The following is a 27,396-nucleotide window of genomic DNA, read 5'->3' on the forward strand; positions in this document are numbered from 1 at the left end:
AAACTCTCCTCCATTAGAGGGGTTTTCCAGCTTCCCAGCTGAGCTGGGAATCCCGGTTGCAAAGCGCAGGCGCGGAGACTTTTGCAGCAAGCGGCCGCTCCTGCTGGACAGCCGAAGCGATGCGGCCGCGCTGGGGGCTCCTCTGGCTTCTCGGGGCCGCCGCTTCCTGCCTAATGCCAGGCAGCCTCGGTGAGTCCCGCGGCGTAGCTGGAGGGGCGCGGCAGCTTATCTTGGACAGCTGGGTCAGGAAGGGGTGGGTGGGGGGTAGGGGGGGATAACCAAGATCATGGCATCCGGCCCTCTCAATTCCTGGCAAATAGATGGGGAAGAAATGGAGGTAGTGACAGATTTTATTTTCCTGGGCTCCAAGATCACCGCAGATGGCGACTGCAGCCAAGAAATTAAAAGACGCTTGCTCCTGGGGAGGAAAGCCATGGCAAATCTAGACAGCACACTAAAAAGCAGAGACATCACCCTGCCAACAAAAGTCCGTATAGTCAAGGCCATGGTCTCCCCAGTTGCAATGTATGGCTGGGAAAGCTGGATCATAAAAAAGGCTGAGCGCCAAAGAATTGAGGCCTTTGAGCTACGGTGCTGGAGAAGACTCCTGCGAGTCCCTTGGACTGCAAGGCAATCAAACCGGTCAGTCCTAGAGGAGATCAACCCTGACTGCTCTTTAGAAGGCCAGATCCTGAAGCTAAAACCCAAATACTTTGGCCACCTAATGAGAAGGAAGGACTCACTGGAGAAGAGCCTCATGCTGGGAAAGGTTGAAGGCAAGAGAAGAAGGGGACGACAGAGAATGAGGTGGCTGGATGGAGTCACTGAAGCAGTAGGCGTGAGCTTAAATGGACTCCAGAAGATGGTAGAGGACAGGAAATCCTGGAAGAACGTTGTCCATAGGGTCGCGATGGTTCGGACACGACTTCGCAACTAACAACAACAGCAACAAAGGTCAGGATCTTGGGCGCCACCTGCGGTAGGGCCCCGTTCCTGACTTTTTTGCCCTACAACCACCCCCACCCCACCTCCGACATCTCCGACATCCCCGAAGGCACGGACCTACTTGGGTGGGATCCCTGAATTCATGAAATCATTGTATTGTACTAATAAAAGGCGAATATTCGTAGCTCAGGCAGGACAAGAAGCAACGGGTGGAAACTAGTCAAGGAGAGAAGCAACCTAGAACTAAGGAGAAACTTCCTGACAGTTAGAACAACTAACCAGTGGAACAACCTGCCTCCAGAGGTGGTGAATGCTCCGACACTGGAGGTTTTTAAGAAGAGACTGGACAGCCATTTGCCTGAAATGGTATAGGGTTTCCTGCCTGAGCAGGGGGTTGGACTAGATGACCTCCAAGGTCCCTTCCAACTTCTTCTTCTTCTTCTTCTTCTTCTTCTTCTTCTTCTTCTTCTTCTTATTATTATTATTATTATTATTATCATTATTATCATTATTATTATCATTATCATTATTATCATTATTATCATTATTATTTCTTATTCTTATTTCTTATTCTTCTTATTCTTATTCTTATTCTTATTTCTTCTTTTTCTTCTTCTTTTTCTTCTTCTTATTATTATTATCATTATCATTATCATTATCATTATCATTATTATCATTATCATTATTATTATCATTATTATTTCTTATTCTTATTATTTCTTCTTCTTCTTATTATTATTTCTTCTTTTTCTTCTTCTTCTTCTTCTTCTTCTTCTTCTTCTTCTTCTTCTTCTTATTATTATTATTATTATTATTATTATTATTATTATTATTATTATATGAGGGGTCCTTGCTGTTGTCTGAGCTGGCTTGTTTTCTTGACCCAAACTAGGTAACCTCATCGGTGTTACTCCTAGTCTGGGTTATGAAACGTCTGCAACTACAGGTGTGTGGTGTAGTTGGTTCACATGGTGTAGTAAGATGGAGGGTTTGTTGTCACTGTGTGTTGGGGGGGTGGGAGCACAAAGGGAGGCTCAGCTAATCTCAATGTGCACATAGTTGTACTTTGACAATAAAGGTTCATTTCATTTCGTTTCAAGAAAACCAGCCAGCACAGAGAGAGCAGCAAGGTGCCCCCTCAATAATGAATTGCGTAATTTATGATGGTTGAAAATTCCCGGTTGATTTTCCAGCGTTTTACTTTCCAGTCACGATGTCTTTTATTTTTAACGGTTGTTTAGTCATTTATTTAATTCTTTAAATGTTTTAAAATATTAAAAAAAAAGGACCGGACAGGAAATTTGTCCATGCCAGGGCTTCTGTCTGCTGCCGCCTTTCCTAAATATAGCAGCAGAGCTAAAAAGGCCACACTCATCTATTGCACAGTTTCACTGTTTAAAGTGAAAGTGTTTTATCGCTTTTCAAATAATGATTTAAAAAAAAAACTCCCACAAAAATAAAAGTGCATACTTCGTCAAAGGAAAAGAAACATACATAAAAACCAAGCTCAGAGAGCACCCAGGGCCGCAATAATATTACAATACTAAATTTTTATTTTATTTTATTTTAATCCCATTTATATCCCGCCCTTCTCCAAAGACTCAGGGCGGCTTACAATCTAAGCACAAATTAATGTGCTTAGCAGTAGCCTTCATTCTATGTATATGCCTGCTTATTAGGGCTTTCAGCCCCCCCCAAGCAGCATTATTACAAAGTCAGCTTATTGCCCCCAACAATCTGGGTCCTCAAGATTTCCTTTTTGGGGGGGGGGTTGATTCCTGGCAAAAACTGACAGGAATTTTTGGGGAAGCTGAATTTGTTTAATTATCATGTTATTCCCTTAAGAACCATGTGATTTGCTTAATGGATGCTGCAAAAATTCTCATAAAATTGGGCCTGACTGCAAGAACTTACAAATGGAAAATCTGGTCCCAATCGTGTCTGTAAATTGCGGACTATATTTATTTCAAAATGTATAACTTGGGTGGAGTGAAGGTCTCTGTCAGACCTGCCCCCAGCTTGGTTTTTTAGTAAAGGAAGACCCTCGACTCCATTTGTAGTGAAAGTTACTAAAAGCCAAGTGGACTACAGTATAGCAAAGCCAGAACTGAAGTTCACGTGCCAAAATTTCCCAGTTAACATTCCCTGTCCAGTTCCTCTCCTCCCCTGTGTCAACTATCCAGTTGGCATTTCCAGGAAAAGAAACTTCTGGGACATGATTTTACCAAGACTATAATACTTTACTGAAAATTTACATTGGCACAGAAGATGCAAAACCAGCTGCCATGAGACAGAGATGAATAAAGCAGAATACTGAGGCTTGCAAATTCCTCAAAGAACATGTTTATTAGTTACAAAATATCGGCATGGTCAAAAGTGAAACCAGGTCTGGATACCCAAGCAACAATTTCCCAATACAAAGTTAACTGTCCCACCCACAAAAGCTAGGCAAGCTTTTTTTTTATTAAAGAGTTTTACAAAAACAAAATTTTACAATATATCCCCAAATCCCTCCCACCCCAAACCCGCAAGCTTTTTTTGTAGGTTCCCCAATATGATTATTTGGTGGGCTTTCTACGAAACGCCTAGTCCATAGTCTTGGGAGCAGTTGATGACCTTGGTTCCCATGGGACAAAAGATTATTTTGACTTTTCTTGTTACCGGAAAAGTCCACTTCTCCATCGAGCACCTGCGTTAGTGACCTTGGCGTTATCAGCACCAAGCTCTGAAAGATGCCTCGGTTGCCTAGATACCATCCCTCCCACCTTTGCATCCCACAACCTTGTCAAGCTATGAGCAAGGGGGAAAATATAGGTGAAAGGGCAAATCATTCTTTTCACCCTGGCCCCTTATTGTACAATTATATTTGAGTAAACTGTTTTTGCAATGATTTTGCATTATTCTCCCAGGGCAACGACTTTGAAGACTCTGACTGGCACCCCACACTACATTCAACTGTTTCACTTTTCCCCTCTCTCCCTCCATACTTCATGGCAGGCTGACAGCCACGAATGCCAAGCTCAAGCGTATGATGGCAGCTCTGACAGTCCCATATTGCACCTCATGCTGCAACTCCTCTGGAGCTTCAGTCTGTAACCCGTCTCCAGTCCCTCCTAACTCCGCCCTGCTCTCATTTCTCCCTAGGCTCCCCTCGCATAATCCGTGTGACCTACTCTTCTGCAACAGAGGCTTGTCCAGGGCTGCCACCCTTCACAGCCGAAGGTTATGTGGACAATCAGCTCATCACTCGCTACGAAAGCCACACCGGGAAGTTGCATCCTCGAGTAGATTGGATAAATACACTGGAGAAGGAAGATTCTGCATTCTATAACAGGTACACCTGGATTTTGCAAAAAGACCAGAAAGACTTTCAGGAGAACGTGCAGATGCTCCAGAAACGCTATAACCAAAGTGGAGGTAAGTAAGGAGAGGGAGAGATGTGGGTGCTATCCTGTAAAAAAAGAGATGGAAGGGAAAGCTCCATTTTCTTATGGATCTCCCTGCCTTCTTCATGAATCAGACCAATTGGTCCACAATAAGCTGGTTGCTGATGCCCTGGCCTTTTCCTCTTGCAGAACTCAAGTGAGGACCCAGATTGTTGGGGGCAATTAAGCTGACTTTGTAATAATGCGTGTGTGAAAGCCCTAATAAGCAGGCATATACATAGAATGAAGGCTACTGCTAAGCTTCTAAGCCGCCCTGAGTCTTCGGAGAAGGGCGGGATATAAATGGAATTAAAATAAAATAAATAAAAAATAAATAAGTGGGCTCTAGTCTAAAATGAAAATATGGCAGTTCCACCAAGAAGTATCAGGAATGCAATTTTTTTTTGTGGGTGCAGAAAATTAAGCAAATCGAGCCCAAAATTTCTGTTGCTAAGTGAGACATTTGTTAAGTGAGTTTTGCCCCATTTTACGACCTTTCTTACCCCAGTTGTTAAGCGAATCACTGCAGTTTATAAGTTAGTAACTGTTCTGTCCCAGCCTACGTGTCCTTGTTATGCTCACAAGGAGAAACCCCTCTTCCAAGAAACAGGCAGGAACAGCAAGAAAAAACAACCCCTTTTATTCTCACAGACTGAGTCAATGTGCAAGGCAAACAAACACAGTCCACAGAACCTCGATCCTCAACCTCACACACCTTCCCTTTAATAATTCAGCCAAGAGGTGGCTTCCTAATGCCTTCTCCTTTGCCTTTGGAGCTGCCCCATTGCGTTCCTCTGTCCTACTCGCTTCTCTTGCCTGCACTTTCATGCATCCTGGGTATTTCCCAACTGTTCTTCACTGTCCAACTCAGGCTCCCAGCACAGCTGTGTCTCAGCCTGAGTGTGAGTAGAGGGGCCAGGCTCCTTGTCCGACTGTAAGTCTTGGAGTTCCGCAGAGCCTTCCTCTGACTCTAATGTCACTCCAGGCCCCTCTTCCTCATCTGATTCCTCAGACTCAGCTGCCGGATCCACTGGCTGGCGAGGAATCACAACAGTAACCCAGTGCTTGTGAATCTGGCTTTCCCCCGTTGACTTTGCTTGCCAAAAGGTTGCAAAAGATGGTCACATGACCTTGGGACACAGCAACCATCTTAAATATGAGCCAGTTGCCAAGTGTCTGAATTTTGATTACACGATCACGGGAATGCTACAAAGGTCATAACTGTGAAAAATGGTCCTAGGTCACATTTTCAATGCCGTTGTAACTTTGAACAGTCACTAAACAAACTGTTGTAAGTTTAGGACTAGCAGTAGAGGGTTTAGGGCAGGGGTGTCAAACTCAATTTCACTGAGGGCCGCATCAGCATTGCGGTTGCCCTCAGGGGGCCGGGTGGGTATGGCCTGGGTGGGCGTGGCCTACTGGGTGGGTGTGGCTAGAGTGCGTATGGCCTACTGGGTGGGCATGGCCAGCTCTACATCGTTCACATCAAGGGTGCCTATGGGGGCCTGGGCAGGAGTGGGACAGATCTGAGGGTCTCTGGTAGAAGGAGGGTCTCTGGGCCAGGGCCAAGGCAGTGGGGGCCATTCCCTCACTGTTTCCAGGATGGCTTCGCGGGCCACACGAAACCACTTCGTGGGCCGGATCCGGCCTCCGGGCCTTGTGTTTGACATGTCTGGTTTAGGGAGACAATGTTGGTGGCCAGCACATGCTTTATTTTTATACAAGGCTGCAGATCTGTGCATTGGGAAAACAAAACAACCACTTCATAAACACATGGCACAGCAGAGGAGAGCAAACCCATCAGGACAAGAGTCAGCAGCCCATGAAAGCCAGTCTTTCGAAGACAGCAAAGTCCACATTTTGGACAGAGAGGACTGCTGGTTTGAAAGAGGGGTCAACGAAGCCCTCTATGTCAAAACTCAACAGAGGGGAAGGGATACAACATCATCTATCTCCAGTCTACACTACAGTCCTGTCAGGCAGTTCCAAGAAGGCTCCACGCCCATTTGCACCTCTCAGGTGATCCTGAGCACCTAGGTGAACCTCCAAGTGGCCTGAACAAGTCCCTAAAAGAATGCAAGTGGCCAGCAGTCTGCAAGAAGTATAAGTCCCTCCATTCGCCACCATCCGGTGAGAGCTGAAGCAGCTTCTTGGATGAGAAGCGAAAGATCTTCAAAGAAAAACAAAGTCTACTTGCCGCCTGAAAAAAAGCGGAATCAGATTGTAAGTAGTTTGGGGAGGTCGCTAACCATAACAGTCATAAGACTACCTGAACCTCCATATAATTTTCATAGCAACAACAGAGAATGGAATGGAATATAGAATATAGAATATAGAATATAGAATATAGAATATAGAATATAGAATATAGAATATAGAATATAGAATATAGAATATAGAATATAGAATATAGAATATAGAATATAGAATAGAATGAAGGGACCGTAGAGATCTTTTAGTCCAACCCCTGCTCAGGCAGGAAACCCTATACCATTTCTGACAAATGGCTCTCCACTCTCTTCTTAAAAACGTCCAGTGTTGGAGCATTCATAGCTTCTGGAAGCAAATTGTTCCACTGGTTAATTGTGCTGTCAGGAAACATCTCCTCAGTTCTAGGTTGCTTCTCTCCTTGATTAGTTTCCATCCATTGCTTCTTGTCCTGCCCTCAGGTGCTTTGGAGAATAGCTTGACTCCCTCTTCTTTGGGGCAGCCCCTGAGATATTGGAACACTGCTATCATGTTGCCCCTCGTCCTTCTCTTCATTAAACTAGACATATCCAATTCCAGCAACCATTCCTCGTATGTTTTAGCCTCCAGTCCCCTGATCATATTTGTTGCTCTTTGCTGCACTCTTTGGAGTCTCAACGTCTGTAACAAATATCATCCACAAATGCTAACAATATAGATCTTTTGCCTTCACAATTTCGAGTTATCTAAAAGTGATCTCAGGAAAGGCAACTTCACTCCAGTGCCGGGAGAGGTGGGTCTCTAAGAAATTCTGTCTTAATTAAGGAATTTTGGATTGTATCAGGAATTTCCCAGCCTTGTTTATAGTGAGTTCCTTTATAGTGACAAATCTGTCTCAAATTCTGATCCCAAATTCTGTCTCAACCTCGACTGCCCTTCAAGATCTCTTCCTGCAATCTTTGTCTTTCTTGCTTTCTTGTCTCAGCAGTCACAGAATCTGGAGCTCCAGCAGGAAGTGGCTTTCTCTGATTTCTTAGAGAGGTTTTCTTCCTAACCTTGGGGATGCTTCTTTTAGGCTTTCACATCGTCCAGATGATGATCTCCTGTCAAGTAGAGAAAGATGGGACTAGGACTGGCCACTGGCAGTACGGCTATGATGGGCGGGATTTCCTTGGCTGCGAGATGAAGACCGGCATCTTGACAGCAGCTGTCAAAGAAGCCGAGGGGATCAAGCGGAAGTGGGAGAAGGAAACCGCCATCAAGCAGCGTTTCAAAGGTTACCTGGAGAGCACCTGCACAGAGTGGCTGCAGAAGAACGACCACTACAGATCAGAGACATCCTTGAGGGAAGGTATGGAGAAACAGCCAGAGAGAAAGTATGGGAGCTGGATCTGCTTAAGTGTTGCAAGTGTTTCCTGTGTAGGTTTGCTGGCAAAGAACAGGCCAGATGACCCAATTGGCTTGTTTTCTGCTGGCAATCGTCAGCCGATGTGCTGCCCCACTCACTCACACCCACGTAACTGTGGTTTAGTGAGTTTATTAATGTTCCCCAGTAATTCCCTTTACCAATATTCAGAACTGTCCCTATAGGCCCAGCCACAAGCAAGCCAAGATTAGTCCACAAAGCAACTGGTCAATAGTCCATAAATAAGTGAAAGTTGCTCAATCGAATAGCTCCCCCAAACAAACTTAAATCCACCAGGCCAAAATTAAACACACACACAAAAGCTCACTTAGCAAGAAAAGTTCAGAGTCTCCAAGGCATGATTCCAAACACAGTGAAGCAGGAATCACAATGAGGAAACAAACAGCCAGCAAACTGACACATTCCCAGTAATGCCTCCCTATTCCTGCTGTCCTAAATAACGAGCTTCGCAGTGCAGCCCATCAAGATGGGCAGGGCCTTCTCCTCCTGAATAGTCTGGCTGACCTCCATTGCTCCTGCCTTTTCTTTGCCCTGTGTGCTCTCGGATCAAGTGCAGGGAGTCAGTTCCTCCTCCTCTTCACTGGCCGTCTGCCCCTGCAGGTCTTTCCCGAGCTGAAGCCTCCTCTGATTGTCTGTTCAGAGTCATTATTTAACCCTGAGTCCTACAGGAAAAGGGCGGTATATAAATCTAATAAAATCTAAATCTAAATCTAAACCAAGTTCAAGGCTCGTCCTGCCTTGAGCATTTGCAGCCCTGATGCTGCCCTTGTTTTTAGCCCTCTTGATTTTTTTTTTTTTTAAAAAATCAGTCTCTCGTAGTGGAAATAGTAGTGTCAATCTTGTCAGGTAATCCAGACAGGAAGCAGGAGCAGAAGAGTTAATTCAAATCAAATCAAATCAAATTGAATACTTGATTTGGCCACAGGTGATTAGACACACAAGGAATTTGTCTCCGGTACAGAAACATTCAGTGTACTTGCAAGGCAACAGAGAAAACAATAATACAGCTCGACTTACAATCACAATTGAGCCCAAAATTTCTGTTGCGAAGCGAGAAATTTGTTAAGTGAATTTTGCCCCATTTTACGACTTCTAATAATTGTTAAGTGAATCACAGCAGTTGTTAAATGAGTAACACGGTTGTGAGGAGAATATGGCTTCCCCGCTGACTTTGCTTGTCGGAAGGTCGTAAAGAGTGATCATAGGACCCCTGGACACTGCAACCGTCATAAATACAAGTCAGTTGCCAAGCATCTGAATTTGATCATGTGACCATGGGGATGCTGCAACGGTCGTCAGTGTGAAACACTAAGTCACTTTTACCTGTGCTGTTGTAACTTTGAACAATCACTAAATGTTGTAAGTCGAGGGTTACCTGTATTTAATCAAGTGCTTTTATGTTTGTTTTTACGGCCGAAAGAAACTATTCAAAGCAGCTTGATTTATTTGGAGACTCCTGGTTCCGGTTGCACGTGCGATGCACAAGTCAAGCTGATTTCCGGGGAGGCTCAATTTTGATTCTAACTCCCCCCCCCTCTTTTTTTCCAGTTCCTCCAGTGGTGACGATGAGTAGCAGGGCAGAAGCTGATGGTATGGAGAGGCACGTCTGTCAAATCCACGGCTTCTACCCCAGGGAGATCGATGCCTCCTGGACGAGGGACGGGGAGATCTGGGAGCAAGACACCCTCCGTGGCTCCGTGGCCCCCAACTCAGATGGGACCTACTATTACTCTCTCAGCATCCAGATCAATCCCAAAGAGAGAGGCCGCTATCGGTGCCACGTGGAGCACGATGGCTTACAGCAACCTCTGGACGTGGCCCTGAAGGGTGAGAGGCTGCAGGGAGGGAAAGGCTGGGCTCTTTTTACAGCTGGAGGATTACGGGAGAGAAACTGTCCCCCGATATATTATTATTATTATTATTATTATTATTATTATTATTATTAATAATAATAATAATAATAATAATAATAATAATAATAATAATAATAAGTAGTAGTAGTAGTACTAGTAGTAGTAGTAGAGTTTGAAGGGACCTTGGAGGTCTTCTAATCCAGGGCTTTTCAACCTTTTCACTAATTGTACCACTTTCAGAATATGGCAATATTCAAGTACCACCAGTCACCTAGCAAGGTGTCAAAAACATGATAAAATTTCTTCTTATTTCTAGGTTGCTTCTCTCTTTGATCAGTTTCCATCCGTTGCTTCTTGTCCTGCCCTCAGGTGCTTTGGAGAATAGCTTCACTCCCTCTTCTGCTACGGTATCATGTCACCCCTCATCCTCCTCTTCATTAAACTAGACCAGGGGACTTCAAACGTGGCCCTTTTATGACTTGTGGACTTTAAATCCCAGAATTCCTCAGCCAGCGTGCCTGGCTGAGCAATTCTGGGTGAAGTCCACAAGTCACAAAAGGGCCATGTTTGAAGACTCCTGAACTAGACATACCCAATTCCAGCAATTGTTCTTTATATGTTTTAGACTCCAGCCCCTTGATCATCTTTGTTGCTCTTCTTTGCACTATTTCTAGATTCTGAACATCTTTTTTACATTGTGTTGACCAAGGCTGGATCCAGTATTCCAAGTGTGGCCTTACCAAGGCATTGTAAAGTGGTATTAACACTTCGTGTGATCTTGATTCTATCCCTGTGTTTAATGCAGCCTAGAACTGCACTAACTTAGCTAGAACTGTATTAGGTTTCAAGCCATTGCCGCAGAACTCCCTCTAATTCCTGGCAGCTGATTCCTGCCAGAATCCATTTTGGAGCAGACCAGTTTATCCAGCTTCTTTGATAGCCACAGGGTTGCGTGTCAGATGGCATGTCAGAGAAGAGCAACTAAGATGATCCAAGGCCTGGAGACCAAAACGTATGAAGATCGGCTGCGGAACTTGGGTTTTGTTTTTTTTGTTTGTTTGTTTTATTTGATTTCTATACCGCCCTTCTCCCTAGGGACTCAGGGCGGTTCACAGGGCATATATAAATAACGATACAAAAGTTAAAAAGAAATTAAACCAGTGCCCAGTTAAAAAACAATAATAAAATACTAAAAAAAAACCATACCAATTTAAAAACCCATATTCCCCATCAGGCCAGACCAGCTAACTCAAATAAGTGGGTCTTCAGCCCGCGGCGGAAGGTTCGGAGGTCTGATGCCATCCGGAGCTCAACCGGCAGTTGGTTCCATAATGCCGGAGCGCCCACAGAGAAGGCCCTCCCCCTGGGGGCCACCAGTCGGCATTCCCTGACCGGAGGCACCCTGAGGAGGCCCTCTCTGTGGGCACGTACTGGGCAGAGGGAAGTTGACGCCAGCAGCAGGTGGTCCCCGAGGTAACCCGGACCCATGCCATGTAAGGACTTAAAGATCATGACCAAGACCTTGAACCTCACCCGGAAGACAACTGGTAGCCAATGCAGCTCGCGGAGCAAAGGTGTAACATGGGAGTACCGGGAAACTCCTGTTCTGAACCAGCCCTCTTCTCGCAACCCCTATTCGAAAAGAAGAGACTGGAAAGCGTCCAAGGCTAAAAGGCTTCTGCCAAGATTTAATTACGCAGTTAACAAAAACACTAGAGCTTGTCTTCTCAAGCAGAAAAGTTGCTTTCAGCAACCAGCCCCTCCCCAAACACTCCTTTTATAGAGAGCTCAGGGCGTGGTCTCCTTGTGCCTCCTCCCGAGGAGTCCTGCAGCCTTTCTTTGTTTGTTCCTGCTTGACTGCCTCCTGCGTCGGGCGTCCTTGAACAGGGCCAGCTGTGGGTCATCTTCCTCCGCACTCTCGGGCTCACACAGCTGAGAAGAGGTCCCCGGCTGAGGACTCTGCAAAGCCTCCAAACCATCATCAGCCGGTTCGTTTCCCTCCTCCAAACCATCATCAGCCGGTTCGTTTCCCTCCTCCCCCTCAGAGTCATCCGATACATCAGAGCCGGCTGTCGGACCCACAGGCTGGCCCTGAGTCACAACACTATCCCGCACCGCAGGGCCCTTCCCCCGGGTCTGCCGATCCGGATGCGGTTGGGATGGAAACTGTTCGTGAAAAGCAGTCACCAATGCAGGGGCATGAACGGCGGTCGCGTCTTCCCATGTGAAGTCCTCCGGCCCGTACCCTTTCCACTCGATCAGGTACTGAAAGCGACCTTTCAGCCAGCGGGAATCCCTGATGCTGGCGACCTCGTACTCGGGGGTGCTGCCTCCATCACGAGTTCCTGATGGTGGAGGTTCCGCCTGGCGAAGTGGACAGGCCGGTTGTTCGGGGACCAGCAAGGACCGATGGAAGACGGGGTGCACGCGCAGGGAACGTGGCAGAGTTAAACGATAGGCGACCAGGTTGATGACGGCCTCGACTGGGAACGGTCCAAGGTAACGGTGGTCCAGCTTCCTCGCCGGCCGAGTGGATGGCAGGTTCCTGGTGGACAGCCAGACCCGATCCCCCACCGATAGTGGAGGCGTATCCCTTCTCGACCGATCGGCGAACCTCTTGTAGTCGGCCTTGGCCTTCTCCAGCTGCCGTCGCACCAACCGATGGATTGCCTGTAACTCCGCCATGAATTCGTTCGCTGCCGGCTCCGGTGAGTCCACGGGAGAAAGGGGGAAAAACCGGGGGTGATAACCCACGTTGGCCAAGAACGGTGTCATCTGCGTGGAGGTGTGCTGCGAGTTGTTAAAGGCAAACTCGGCTATGGCCAAATAGTCCACCCAATTGTCCTGCTGCAGGTTAACGTAGCAGCGCAGATACTGCTCTAAGATGCCGATGACCTTCTCGGTACCCCCGTCGGTCTGAGGATGATGCGCGGACGAGAGGCAAACCTTAATGTCCAACGCCCGCATCAACTCCTGCCAGAAGCGGGCTGTAAACTGGGCCCCCCTATCGGAGACGACTCTATCGGGAAGGCCGTGCAGCCGGAACACCTGTTGGATGAACATGCGACTAGTGGCGCGAGCTGACGGTAAGCCGCGACAGGGGATGAAGTGCGCCATCTTGGTCAACATGTCCACCACCACAAACACTGTCGTGAAGCCGGAGGATGGGGGTAGATCCGTCAGAAAGTCCATGGACACAGCCCCCCAGGGTCTCTTGGGCATTGGCAAAGGCTGCAGTAAACCAGGCGGGGCCCCTGTCGCTGACTTGGCCTGCCTGCATGGGACGCAGGAGGTGACATAAGACTGGACATCGTGTCGGACTCGGGGCCACCAGAAGGTACGGGAGACCAGGTTCAGAGTCTTGAACAGGCCAAAATGCCCCGCAGCCGGGTTATCATGACATTGGCTGAGGACGAGTCCCCTGAGTGGCCCTCCTGGAACATAGAGCCGGTCACGATAATACAGGAGTCCATCCGTGACCGACCAAGGCGAATCTGGCCCCACCTCTTCCTTCCGCTGAGCCACCCACGCCTCCTGCTGCTGCGCCTCCCGGATCCGAGCCCGTATATCCACCGGCTCCCGCACCGCAGCAAAAGACTCGACGGGGATCACTGTCCTGGGCGGAAGCTTGTCTTCCACTCGGGTGTACTCGGGCTTCCTGGACAGAGCATCCGCTCTCTGGTTGTGCCCGCTTGGTATGTACCGCACCCGGAAGTCAAACCTCGCAAAGAAGAGGGACCACCGGATCTGGCGTTGGTTCAAATTCCGAGCGGTCTGCAGGCTTTCCAGATTCTTGTGGTCCGTCCGGACCTCGATCTGATGCCGCGCCCCCTCCAGATGATGCCTCCAAGCCTCGAACGCCGCCTTGATGGCCAGCAGCTCCTTCTCCCAGATGGTATAGTTGCGCTCCGAGGGGTTCAATTTCCGAGAGTGATACGCGCAAGGGAAAAGGGTACCGTTGGGCGTCGCTGCCTGGAGTAACACGGCCCCAATGGCAATGTCGGAGGCGTCCGCCTCCACGACAAACGGCCGTTGCGGGTCAGGATGCTTCAAGATGGGCTCCTTCATGAAGGCGTCCTTCAAAGCTTGGAACGCCTGTTGTTCGGGGGCGTTCCACTGGAACCGAGTCTTCTTCTGCAGGAGCCGGGTGAGGGGGGCTGTCAAGGCAGCAAAGCCAGGGATGAATGTCCGATAGTAGTTGGCAAATCCAAGAAGTCGCTGAACATCCTTCACGCGACGCGGGGGTTGCCAACTCTGCAACGACTCAACTTTACTCGGTTCCATGGCGATGCCCTCAGGAGAAATGCGGTGGCCCAAGAAATCAATGGTCACCTGGTAGAACTGGCACTTCTCCAACTTGGCAAACAGCCGATGTTTCCGGAGGCGCTGCAGGACCTGACGGAGATGCTGATGATGCGCTTCACGCGACGGGGAGTAAATCAGGATGTCGTCCAGGTAAATCACAACAAACTGGTCCAACAGATCCCGAAAGATGTCGTTCATAAAATGCTGAAACACAGCGGGGGCGTTGGTCAGGCCAAACGGCATCACCGTGTACTCGAAATGTCCATAGCGAGTACCAAACGCCGTCTTCCACTCATCACCCGGCCGAACCCTGACGAGGTTGTAAGCTCCACGCAGGTCCAGTTTCGTGAAGATCTTAGCCTCCCGGAGTCGGTCCAAGAGCTCGGGGATGAGGGGCAGCGGGTAGCGGTTACGCACCGTGATGGCATTGAGTTTCCGGTAGTCACAGCAAAGTCGTAACTCGCCCGACTTCTTTTTGACGAAGAGCACGGGCGCAGACACTGGCGAGGACGAGGGCCGGATGAAACCACGAGCCAAGTTCTTTGTCAGGAAGTCCCGCAATGCAGCCAACTCGGGCTCCGACATGGAGTACAAACGCCCCACTGGGAGAGGCGCATCAGGGACTAGGTCAATGGAGCAGTCGTAGGGCCTGTGCGGGGGTAATTGGTCCGCCTCTGACTCACTGAACACGTCAGCAAAGTCGGACAGTTCGGGAGGCAAGGAAACCCCTGGGGAACCCTCCACCTGGCCGGCACAGATATGGCGGGTGTGGTCCACGCACTGCAAACTTGGGAAGGTGACCAAGTTCTGAGACCAATAGATCTGTGGATCATGCGCCCGGAGCCACGCCAGTCCCAAGACCACGGGGAAGTGCAGTTCCGAAGTGACGTAGAACTGAATGGCCTCCACATGGGTACTGATGGCCATACACACGGGTTGCGTGGCGGCCGTAATAGGCCCGGACAGGAGCACTCGACCATCGATGGTCTCCACAAGCATGGGCGGATCCACTGGACACTGGGGAACAGCCCATTTGGCCACAAAGGCCGAATCCATAAAGTTAGTGGTAGCCCCAGAGTCAATTAAGGCATGGACCGGAATCCCCTCTGGCTTGCCAGGAAGGATCAGTCGTGCCTCCAAAATCAAATGCCGTGGAGGTTCACAGGCACCGTCGGAACGGCGTCGCTCGGCGTGGCCGTTGTGGTTCGCCCGATCGTTCACACCGTCTAGATCGGGCTCGGGCCGTTTCCCGACAGCAAAGCAGGGGACTTTCTCAGGGCCGGCTTGGTCACTGACGCCCGCTGACGCTTCTTCGGGCAAGAAGCAGCCAAATGTCCAGGGTCCCCACAGTAAAAACACAACCCCTCCGATCGTCGTCTGTCCATTTCCGTCACCGATAGACGGGACCTGGCGGCACCCAGCTCCATTGGCTCCTCCCTCTGGACTGGGGGCTCACGCACAACAGGGGCGGCAGGGGTCTGTGGGGTGGCACGGCGACTCTTACGCTGCTGCAGCCGGGCATCGATCCGCAGACAAAGATGAATCAGCCCATTCAGGTCTGAGGGAATGTCCACGCGGGCCAGCTCATCCAACATCTCCTCTGACAAGCCATCCTGAAAGGCATCCACGAGCGCAGCCTCATTCCAGGCGGAATCCTGGCTAAGCAGCCGGAAATCGCTGATATAGGCCTGTAGAGGGCGCTGACCCTGCCTCAAAGCTTTCAGGCGTCGGGTGGCAGTCTGCGCCTTAATCGGGTCCTCGTACATGAGGCGCATATGGTCACAAAACCCCCCAAAGTTATCCAACAAAGGGCTAGGCTGTGCCAACAGAGGCGTGCCCCAACGAGCTGCATCTCCCGACAGAAGGCTCAACACGAATCCCACCTTATCTCGGTCAGTGGGGAAATCAGCTGCTCTCACGCTGATATAAAGCTGGCATTGTCCCAGGAAGGCAGGAAACAGTTCTGGTTTACCAGCAAATTTATCCGGCATAGCTATCTGACATTTCCTCCTGGGTGGGGGGGCAGCATGTACCTGAGCCTGCAGTTGTGCCACCTGAGTGGCCAGCAAGGTGAGTTGCTGGTTGAGCTGGGCATTCTCGGCAAGAAGCTGCTCCATCGAAGTAATAAGGGGTGGGTGGCTGAAAGCAAACTGTTCTGAACCAGCCCTCTTCTCGCAACCCCTATTCGAAAAGAAGAGACTGGAAAGCGTCCAAGGCTAAAAGGCTTCTGCCAAGATTTAATTACGCAGTTAACAAAAACACTAGAGCTTGTCTTCTCAAGCAGAAAAGTTGCTTTCAGCAACCAGCCCCTCCCCAAACACTCCTTTTATAGAGAGCTCAGGGCGTGGTCTCCTTGTGCCTCCTCCCGAGGAGTCCTGCAGCCTTTCTTTGTTTGTTCCTGCTTGACTGCCTCCTGCGTCGGGCGTCCTTGAACAGGGCCAGCTGTGGGTCATCTTCCTCCGCACTCTCGGGCTCACGCAGCTGAGAAGAGGTCCCCGGCTGAGGACTCTGCAAAGCCTCCAAACCATCATCAGCCGGTTCGTTTCCCTCCTCCAAACCATCATCAGCCGGTTCGTTTCCCTCCTCCCCCTCAGAGTCATCCGATACATCAGAGCCGGCTGTCGGACCCACAGGCTGGCCCTGAGTCACAACAACTCCCAAGACAACTCTCGCGGCCGCATTCTGTACCAGTTGGAGCCTCCGAGTGGTCTTCAAGGGAAGCCCCATGTAGAGAGCATTACAGTAGTCAAGGCGAGAGGTCACGAGCGCATGAGTGACCGTACACAGGGCATCCCGGTCCAGATAGGGCCGCAACTGGCGCACCAGGCGAACCTGGGCGAAAGCCCCCCTAGTCACGGCCACTATATGATCTTCCAGAGTAAGCCGTGAATCTAGGAGGACTCCCAAGTTGCGAGCCCTATCCACGGGGGGTAAGAGCTCACCCCCCATAGAAAGAGATGGAACATTTTGAATGTCCCGGGATGCCGGAATGTACAGCCACTCAGTCTTGTCGGGGTTGAGTTGAAGTCTGTTCCTCCCCATCCAGACCCGAACCGCCTCCAGGCAACGGGACATCACAGCGAGGGCATCACTGGGGTGGTTTGGGGTCGAAAAGAAAAGTTGGGTATCATCGGCATATTGATGATACCCAACTCCAAAACCACGAATGATCTCACCCAGCGGTTTCATGTAGATGTTGAACAGGAGAGGCGAGAGAACCGACCCCTGAGGAACTCCACAAACGAGAGACCTAGGGTCCGATCTCTGCCCCCCTGCCAACACCGACTGCGAGCGTCCCAGGAGATAGGAGGAGAACCACTGAAGAACTGTGCCTCCCACTCCCAATCCCCTGAGGCGCCGCAGCAAGATACCATGGTCGATGGTATCGAAAGCCGCCGAGAGGTCTAATAGGACTAGGACAGAGGAATATCCCCTATCCCGAGCCCTCCAGAGATCATTCACCAGAGCGACCAATGCCGTCTCCGTGCTGTACCCGGCCTGAAACCCGATTGGTCCAAATAATCCGCTTCATCCAGGACCAGAGGGAGCTGATGCGCCACCACACTCTCAACAACCTTCGCAAGAAAGCGAAGGTTGGAGACTGGACGAAAGTTGTTCAATACAGCTGGGTCCAAGGCAGGCTTCTTGAGGAGAGGTCTCACCACCGCCTCCTTCAAGACGGTGGGGAAATAACCCTCACTCAAAGAAGCAGATATAACCACCTGGAGCCAGCCTCGTGTCCTCTCCCTAGCTGCATAAACCAGCCAGGAAGGGCACGGGTCCAATAAACATGTGGTGGAGCTCAGCCTTCCCATAATCCTGTCCACTTCATCAGGGGTCACAGAATCAAACTCTTCCCAGATAACATTGACAAGACCGCCCGTGTCCTGATCGCCAGACTCTGCCCAGCTGGAGTCCAAACCGGTCCGAATCCGAGCGATTTTATCCGACAGATGTTGACTGAATTCCTCGGCACGACCCTGCAAGGGATCCTCCCTCACCTCCTGATTAAGAAGTGAGCGAGTCACCCTAAACAGGGCGGCCGGGCGATTATCTGCGGACGCGATGAGGGTGGAGAAGTAATTACACCTCGCCACCCTCATCGCTGCGAGATAAGACCTAATATGGGTTCTTAACTGCAACCGGTCGGGTTCGGATCGGCTAGACCTCCAACAGCTCTCTAGGCCCCGTTTCCGACGCTTCATCTCCCGGAGCTCCGCGGAGAACCATGGAGCTCGCTGGGATCTGCACCGGGTCAGGGGCCGCAAGGGTACAACCCGGTCAAGTGCCTCAGTGGCTGCCCTTTCCCAGGCTTCCACTAAGGCATCCGCCGAGTTGTGAGCAATGGAGGCAGGTGGGGACCCCAGCGCCGCTTGGAATCTATCAGGATCCATTGTCTGGGGCGGTACCATCTAATTGGCTCCGTACCCCCACGGCGGGGGGTGGCAAAACGGAAGACCAGCCGCAGGAGGTGATGATCGGTCCATGACAGGGGCATAATAAATGGAAAGCCCCCACCAAGATCATCCAACCACCGTCTAGATAAAAAAATCAGGTCAAGGGTGTGGCCTCCCTCATGAGTTGGTTCAGAAATTACTTGCGTCAGGTCCATGGCCGTCATGGAAGCCATGAACTCCCGAGCTAGCTCAGATGAACCTCCCAGGGATGGTAGATTGAAGTCTCCCAAAACTATAAGTTTGGGAAACTCAACCACCAACCCCGAGAGGATATCGAGCAGCTCGGGCAGGGCTGCCGCTGCGCGACTAGGCGAAATGTACACCAGCAGCAAGCCCAACTGCGCCCCAGAACCAAATCTCACAAAGAGAGACTCACACCCGACTATCTGAGGAACGGTGGTCTCCCGCGGACATAAGGTCTCCCTAATAGTCACCGCCACACCCCCACCCCTACCATGAGCTCGTGGCCGATGTAGCACCCGGAAGCCTGGTGGGCAGAGGTCAACCAAAGGGACCCCACCCTCAGGGCCCAACCAAGTCTCCGTGATGCAAGCCAGGTCCGCATGCTCACCCTCAACTAAATCCCTAACGAGGGGAGCTTTGTTAACCACGGACCTGGCATTCAGGTACACCAGCCGGAGCTCAGGAGGCTGCACATCCTCGCTCCCGGAACCTCGGGAAAGAGGCAGAGGGTCGGAGCGCCTCACCACTTGCAAATAGCGGAGACGGCCCTCCCGGTAACGATACGGCCCTCTGTCTATCCACCTGCTGCCATTCCCCGTCGTGGGAATCGGTAATCCCACGACCCGCTCATGAGCCCCGGAGACAGCCACACCCCGTTCTCCCCCCCGAGCGGTCAGACCCAAGTCTGGCCTGAGCCATGGTTGATTGGCCACCCCCCATAGCCAGACAACCCCTATCTCCCACCCCTCTCCCTAACCCCATTGGTTTGGCCAATCTAAAGAAAAGAAGCAATAGGGAAGACACGATAGCAGTATTCCAATATCTGAGAGGCTGCCACAAAGAAGAGGGGGTCAGGTTGTTCACCAGAGGGCAGGACGAGAAACAATGGTTGGAAGCTGATCAAAGAGAGAAGCAACCTGGAATTAAGGAGAAACTTCCTGACCGTGAGGACAATCAACCAGTGGAATAGCTTACCCCCAGAAATTGTGGGCGCTCCATCGCTGGAAATGTTTAAAAAGAGACTGGACAATCACCTGTCTGAGATGGTATAGGTCAGGGGTCAGCAACCTGAAACAGTGAAAGAGCCACTCAGAATCGGTTCCCTCACAAAAGGAAAAACTGGGAGCCGCAAAAAAAGTGTGCACATGTGCGTACATGCGCACATGCGCAGAACAGGGTTTGACTGAAGAGTGGAGCCAAGGCGACATATGCACCTACCCTGCATATTTGAATTGATTATTTGAACTTTTTTAGTCCCACTTTTTTTGGGGGGGGGGACTGCACATGGCAGAGGACTGGGAGCCGCAGGAGATGGCTGAAAGAGCCGCATGCGGCTCCGGAGCCGCGGGTTGCAGACCTATGGTATAGGTCTTCCTACTTGAGCCAAGGTCTATTTCTATTTCTATTTCTATTTCTATTTCTATTTCTATTTCTATTTCTATTTCTATTTCTATTTATTATTTCTATTATTTCTATTTCTAATTCTATTCTATTCTATTCTATTCTATTCTATTCTATTCTATTCTATTCTATTCTATTCTAGTCTATTCTAGTCTAGTCTAGTCTAGTCTAGTCTAGTCTAGTCTAGTCTAGTCTAGTCTAGTCTAGTCTATTCCATTCCTCATTCTCATTCCTACTCTCCTCTCCTCTATACTCTATACTCTCTATACTCTCTATACTCTCTATACTCTCTATACTCTCTATACTCTCTATACTCTATACTCTATACTCTACTCTACTGCCCAGCGTGGAGCAGAGTCCATCTGCCAAGCAACCATGTGTTTCTCAAAGATGCTGGCTGGAAAAAAACCTTTCAATCCTTCAGAAAGATTGCATTTGCTAAGCATTGGAGAGGAAAAGAGATGCTGACTGTTGAAGAATGAATTTTAAAGTTGACTAAATTAGCAGAGATGGCAGAATTAACTGCCTTGATTAGGCAATGGACTAGGCAGCTTTATAAGAGACTGGAACTCATCTGTGGACGTTCTACGCGTTAAATACAATTTCAGATGGTTTACGGGGATTTGAAGATTAGGATAACGTTTGGGTTAACCTATTGGCTTTTATTCTTTCTTTTGGCAAATATGACATTGGGTCGATTTGATTGTTAGATACATAGATTCTCTCATCTGGAATATTTGTTTATGTGATATAGTATTTTGCTGAATAAGGATGGGAAAACGTATAACTATTTGTAGACTTTTTAGTGTAAAGAGAGGAAAACCTATCAGTTTTTTAAAAAATTCATCTTTCAGCATCCAGCCATGTTGGCTACTTTATGTTCATCGTTAGATATATCTGACATTTGGTTTTTTTTCTTTTTCCCTTCTTTTTTGTACACCTCAAATTTTCTTTCTTTATTTTCACTGTTAATGTTCGATGTCTCTTGTTTTTTCTGTTTGGTATTTTATTCTTGTTGTCCATGGGGTCGCGATGGGTCGGACAGGTCTTCGCAATTAACAACAACAACAAATTTTATTCTTGTTAATAAATGAAAATAAATATGTTTAAAAAAAGAGAGATAGAGATTCTGCTTGCTGTCTTTGTGCAAACACAATCTTTTCAAAGGTAGAAAGACTTTTCCCAACACTTCAGCCTTCAGAAAGTTATCCTTCAGAGTGAATAGCATGTAGAACGTGTGGAATAAAAATTTTGATGTCTCCTCTGACGTAAAGACACCTGACATTTCTTAACGTGGTAGATCCCTTATCTTTCTCGCTGTTTGAGATCTTTTCCCCCAATAAGTAGATATTTTGTGATTTGCTCCTTCTCTCAATCCAGTTCCAGAATCCAGTTCCAGTCTGGGGCTTATCATCGCTGTTAGTGTGGCTGGCCTTATCTTGGTGTGTGCAATTTCCGGGATCTTGGCATTTCTCAGTAAGTATCCTTTTCTGGCTGATTGAAAGATGGGTCAATTTCTCCCATGTGTCTCCCTTTGTGGGGGTTAGCTAATTTGTTGCTTACTTGCTGCTTGCTTGTTTATTTATATATTCATTTATTTATTACCTGCCTTTATTATTTTCAGGGTTGTAAACATATCCAACACACTTCCCTCCTATTTTTCTCTCCGCAACAATAACCCTGTGAGGTGGTTATGTGAGTGGCCCAAGGTCACCTAGCTGGCTTTCATGGCTAAGGCAGGACTTGATCTCAAGCCTGGTCTTCTGCTTTCTAGCCCAGTGCCTTAACCACTAGACCAAACTGTTTCTCTTCTTTTTCTGGGCTTCCTTTTTTTCCCAGTTTTCCCAGAAGACCTAAGGAGCATCTGAGATCTCAGCCTCTTGCTGGGATTCCAGTCTCAGTTCAGCTGAGTCCAAGGTTTGGACAGTCCTGCCTTCTTCTGAGTTGGGAAGAGGCATTCCAGTTCTGTCCCTCTCAAAGGCTTTGTTCGAAGAGAAGGGCTTCAGTGAAAATCTTCCTCCCCTCCCAGCTGCTGCTTCTCCTGCTGCTTTCTTCATTTCCCTTCCCTCCTGGGGAATGATCCCTTGATCATTGATAATCCAGTGATCCTGTCAGGGAAGTGCGCAGCAGCTGTCCAAATAAAGTCAGAGACACTGACAAGAACTTGTAGGTTGATATAAATAAATACATTTAACATCTCTATAGACAGCAGACCACATAGTCAGGCAAACAGGAGCATCGTGAGGTAAATCGCAGAGCCCAGAAGGCACACAGAAGAAAAAAGGCGGGAAAAAAGGACACTCCCCCTCTGCTGCACCCACAGCGACCAATCACAGTGCAGTTTGCCTCAGGAAGGAGCCAGCACTCTCCAACCAATCAGTCCATTGTTAAAAACAAATATACATGATGCCTAAACAAATGGCAAGTCGAAATGATCAGGCACATAGCTGCCAAAGTTTCATTCTTGACATATCGCCTCCCCAAAAGAAGAATGGATCTGGAAATATATAAAAACAAATATACATGCATATAGGCATGGATTAGGAATTAAAACCCCTAATCCATGTCTATATGTATGTATGTTTGTTTTATTTTTTAAATTCTATGAGCTGGTGTCTGGGAACCTCAAAGTTAATTTTGCTTTGACATTACCAATAAACAGTAAGATTTTCAGAAACAGAATGAACCTGATGATTTATTTGGATCCTCAAGCTGGATGTTGACAACAACTGTGTGTTTTGGCTCACTGCACAACCCCACTGCTCCAGCTACTAAATTTAAATATCTTAACACGATCCATTTATATCAAAGCCAGGATCCTGGGATTTTCTGTCCTAAGAGAGGGACTGATTTGATCATATTTGGTAGACCTGTTGCCGTGTGAGGTTGGCATGCTTTGATTCCTGATTGCGTCGGCAATGTCTTTTGGTTGGATCCAGCTGGGGTACCGTCTCTGTTCCTGCTCCTCCTTTTGGAAACAGGGCAATAACCTCCCCTCCCTGAGATTTGGTTAGTCCCAAATAGAGATGGGAAGGCCTGGGAAAAAATACCAGAAAAAATGGGGGAAAACAGGGGGGGGTTGTTTCTGTTTTTTTTCCTTTTTTCTCTCCACAGCCATTTGGAAAAAAATGGACAAACTGTGTTTTCCCCAATTTTTCTATTTTTTTCATGGCCTTCCCATCTGTCTTCTTTTTGGAGAATCATTAAAGTCCTATTTTTCCCCCCCAGACCTTGGAAACCCTTTTTCAGATTAACAGATTTTGTTAAAAGGCACCAGCTTTTGCAATATGCATCTTTTTTTAAAAAAATTCCATTTATATCCCGCCCTTCTCCGAAGACTCAAGGCGTGAGGTCATTAAAGTTTACACCTTCCCATCACTGACTGTCTTCCCCTGGGCTTTGCTCGTAACATTTCCTATTTTTGCTTTCTCTTTCTGCAATTTAGAATTCAGGAGAGGAGAGGATGATCCCAAGAATGACCCTTCTCGTGAGTAGAAATATTACCAAATATTTTTGTGTTTCACATGCGAGAATCAAAGTCCAGGCTGATGAAATGTATCTGAGAGAAAATGCAAGCAAAGATGTCGGTGAGAATGACAGGCGGGTAGGATTAGGGAACAGTCTAGGTTCAAAGTTTTCTCAGCCTGCTATAAAAATATTATGGGCTGCCTGGAATCGTTCAGGCAGGTGTGTCTGTTAAGATTTGTATCCCATCTTTATTATTTTATTGCTGTCAAGGTTCCGACTGATGAACCCAACCGAGCAAATACCTTTGAGAAATTCCAATCTCTTAATGTAAAACTTTATTGAGTACATCATTTCGGCACACATGAAAATAAAACCAGCTCTGGCAAAATCCAAGCCCACATAATAAAAGCATGGAATTCTCCCTCCTCCCTCTGGGTCAGGTCACGTTGCCCAATCAGGTAGAAAAATATTGTTATGAGAAAGTCTCTCTGGGTCTGGTCAAACACCTGGTGCAATGTCCTTGAGTCTCACGGTCTGGCTTCTGAATCTTTGATGTCTGCATTCCAAACCCTTCCTTTCCCTCCCCACCTCCCACCCCAGGAGCTCATTGGCAGCTGAAAAGCAAGACGTATCATACTAGCAAAATTGTGCTTTGAAACTTTATTTATTTATTTATTTATTTTAATTCCATTTATATCCCGCCCTTCTCCGAAGACTCAGGGCGGCTTACAAGCTTAGCAGTTGACAATTACTTTGTATTTATTTGTAAGTAACTCATTGCAGGTAACAGACACAGTACTCTTCTTCCTTCTGTTTTCTCCACTACAACAATCCTGTGAAGTGAGTTGGGTTGAGAGAGAGAGAGCGACTAGTCCCAGCAGGCTTTCATGCCTAAGGCGGGACTAGAATTCACCATTGCCTGGTGATCGACTGAAATTCATCCAGCCTGTTTTCATATGTAAGGCGGGACTAGAACTCACTGCCTCCTAGTTTCTAACCTGGTGCCTTCACCACTAGACCAAGCTGGTTATACACTGGCGCCCCTCCAATCAGCTTCTCTGCTGTGACCACTTGGCTGCAATTCTGTCTGTTTGGACCATCAGCTTTGAAGTAGGGGAGATGAGGGAAGGAGCCAGGAGTAACTTTGACCCCAGAAATGGAAGGTCTCCCTGAGAAAGGAGATCTGGAAGGAGAAGGGGCGAGATGGCTGGTCTGGAGGGAAAAATCCTTCATGGTGGTGGTACTTAGGGATGGAGGAGAAGAGAAAAAGAGAAGTCTAGTAGAGAGATGAAGAACATATCCAGGAATTCATCTCTTCAGGGAGGTGATTCATCAGTAGGGGGCAGAAGTTTCCCATTATACAACTAGATGGGAACTTCCCTGTTTTTCTCCCTTTTGCAGCAAAATCCCAGCCACTCCTGGCCAGGTTGAACTGAATGCTGGCACTGGAGAAGGAGACGAGTTTCTCTGCCACAATCAGGGACTCCTGCAACCTCTTCTTGGAGGAGGAGAGCTGTCCCCAGATTGTTGAAGAGCTCATTTTGGAAGCCTTAAGAACTAACAGACGAGTGTAGTGTGTTGGCTGCTGCTCCTTTGCCCGTCTCCTGCGAATTGCCATTAAATAAATTTGAGGGCATCGAATCAAGTTCAGTTCCTGGTGACTGTAGAGGCAAAAAAGGCTTCTCAATCTCCTTAATATAGTCGAATTTGGTCATTTCTGCCTTCTCATCTTTTTCTATACGTACACCTCCACTTAATGACCAGTTGCGGAACAACCATTTTGAATTTTCAACAGAACTCCTCTGAGCTACTTACAACCAGCTTCCAAAATACTAAGGGCTGCCCGTCTCCCCCCCCTCGTGTGCGCGCACACACACACACACACACACACACACACACACACACACACAAAGACACCTCTCCATAGCACTTTTTGCAGCTTCCTGCAGCCACATGACCGCGTTTTCCTAAAGGTGCTTTTTCGGGAGGCAACTGGACTTTCTTGTTTTTCTTTGAAGACGTTTCGCTTCTCATCCAAGGAGCTTCCTCCGCTCTGAGTGGATGGTGGGGAATGGAAGGATTTATACTCTTTGCAGACAGCTGGTCATTTGTCCTCTTTTAGAGAGTCGTTGAGGCCACTTGGAAGAATGCAAATGACCAGCTGTCTGCAAGGAATAAAAATACTTCCGTTCCCCACCATCTGATCAGAGCTGAAGAGGTTTCCTGGATGAGAAGCGAAACATCCTCAAAGAAAAACAAGAAAGTCCAGTTGTCTCCTGAAAAAGCAATTTTAGAATAATCATGACCTGGAGGACTGAGAATCTCCATAGGCATGACCACATTTTGGGATGTTTTTGTCCAAAACCAGCATTTACTTGGAGTTTTCAGTAAAACCAGTCCCTGGTGAACAATTGACTGCCTCAAAAAAAAGTTGTAAAATTGGGTCAGTCACATGGGTGACCTCTTTTACGACCACCATGACTTAGGACCATAATGGGCAGGCTCCATTCTGGTCATAAGTTGGAAACTCCTTTACCTCCCTCCCCCTTGTCCAGCCAAAACATTTTATTTTGCGGGGTCCTTGATGTTCTCTGAGCTTGCTGTCAGCAAATGAGACTCCTTACTAGCACTGATGATGTTACCTAGTTAGGTAATGAAATGTCTGCAAGAAAACAAGCAAGCTCAGAGAGCACCAAGGGTCCCCTCAAAGCAATATTTTTCAACCCTAGTAACTTGAAGATGTGTGGACTTCATCCCCCAGAATTCCCAAGCCAGAGCTACAAATACATTTCAACCCTGAGCTACAAATATACTCCTTTATTGGTACATTTTATTTTATTCCACCACCTAAATAAAACCCATATTAGTTTGAGCTGGGGGACAACTCATCCCAAGAAGAAAGTCAAGGTCAATTCTGGTTACTCAGAGTCACACTCCAGCTTGAAGTCACCCACCAGGATAGACCTTGGCCTCCTGGGTTGTCCTCATTCAGGAACAAAAGCAGATGTTTTTTGTCACTGCAGGTCTGTCATTTTAACGTCCTTCTGCAGTGTTGAATTGACCATTGTTTGTCCTATGTTTTCTCTGCAGTCTGAAACGATCCTGTGAATTGAGATGGGAGCACAGGAAACGTTCTCACATGGCTCTTTGTTCATGTCAAGATGTCAACTTCCTGGCCCTCGCTGAGCTGTTCGGACTGCAATTGAATTGATGAAATGTTTGCAAGTGTATTTGGATGTTTGTAAGCTTTTTAACTGCTTGGATATTTAGCAGGTAGCAAAACGTAGGCTGAGTTCAACACAGTGTGGTAAACAAAACGAGGCTATCGAAACAAGGTGGCTGTATTCACAAAGCTGTTATGGTAGAAGAAGTAAATATACGGTTTAAGGTGAAGGCCTGGCAAGCTAAGATGAACCGCTTGAGCTAGAATAGAATAGAACTGGAAGGGACCCTGGAGGTCTTCTAGTCCAGCCCCCTGTTCAAGCAAGAGAACCTATACCATCTCAAACAAGTGACAAGTGACTATCTAGCTTCTTTTTAAAAATTTCCAGTGATGGAGCGCCCACGATTTCTGCAGGCAAGCTGTTCCACCGGTTAACTGTCCTCACTGTCAGGAAGTTTCTCCTTAATTCCAGGTTTATTCTTGTGAACATACAGTTCCGCTGGGAGACCTAATTTAATTAACTCTATCTGTGTTTACAGACCTTATCCTTTAATATATGGATTAGATCTGGGAAGTTATTTCG

At 48.0% G+C, this 27,396-nt stretch overlaps 1 protein-coding gene across 2 annotated transcripts; it reads left to right on the forward strand.

Annotated features, from left to right (window-relative positions):
- Nucleotides 1-27,396, forward strand: LOC308663307 (class I histocompatibility antigen, F10 alpha chain-like). 2 transcript variants are annotated; one of them, XM_081319622.1, is made up of 7 exons: nucleotides 1-189; nucleotides 4,090-4,362; nucleotides 7,633-7,908; nucleotides 9,532-9,810; nucleotides 21,569-21,658; nucleotides 23,628-23,669; nucleotides 26,741-27,396. In XM_081319622.1, the coding sequence occupies exons 1-7, from the start codon at nucleotides 120-122 to the stop codon at nucleotides 26,743-26,745; spliced, it is 1,035 nt and encodes a 344-aa protein (XP_081175748.1). In that variant the 5' UTR covers nucleotides 1-119; the 3' UTR covers nucleotides 26,746-27,396. The 2 variants fall into 2 exon arrangements, with proteins under 2 accessions (XP_081175748.1, XP_081175747.1); XM_081319621.1 differs by having other exon boundaries at nucleotides 21,563-21,658; nucleotides 26,741-27,395.

This window comes from Vipera berus (assembly GCF_964194415.1).
Source record: "Vipera berus genome assembly, chromosome: 2".
NCBI lineage: Eukaryota > Metazoa > Chordata > Lepidosauria > Squamata > Viperidae > Vipera > Vipera berus.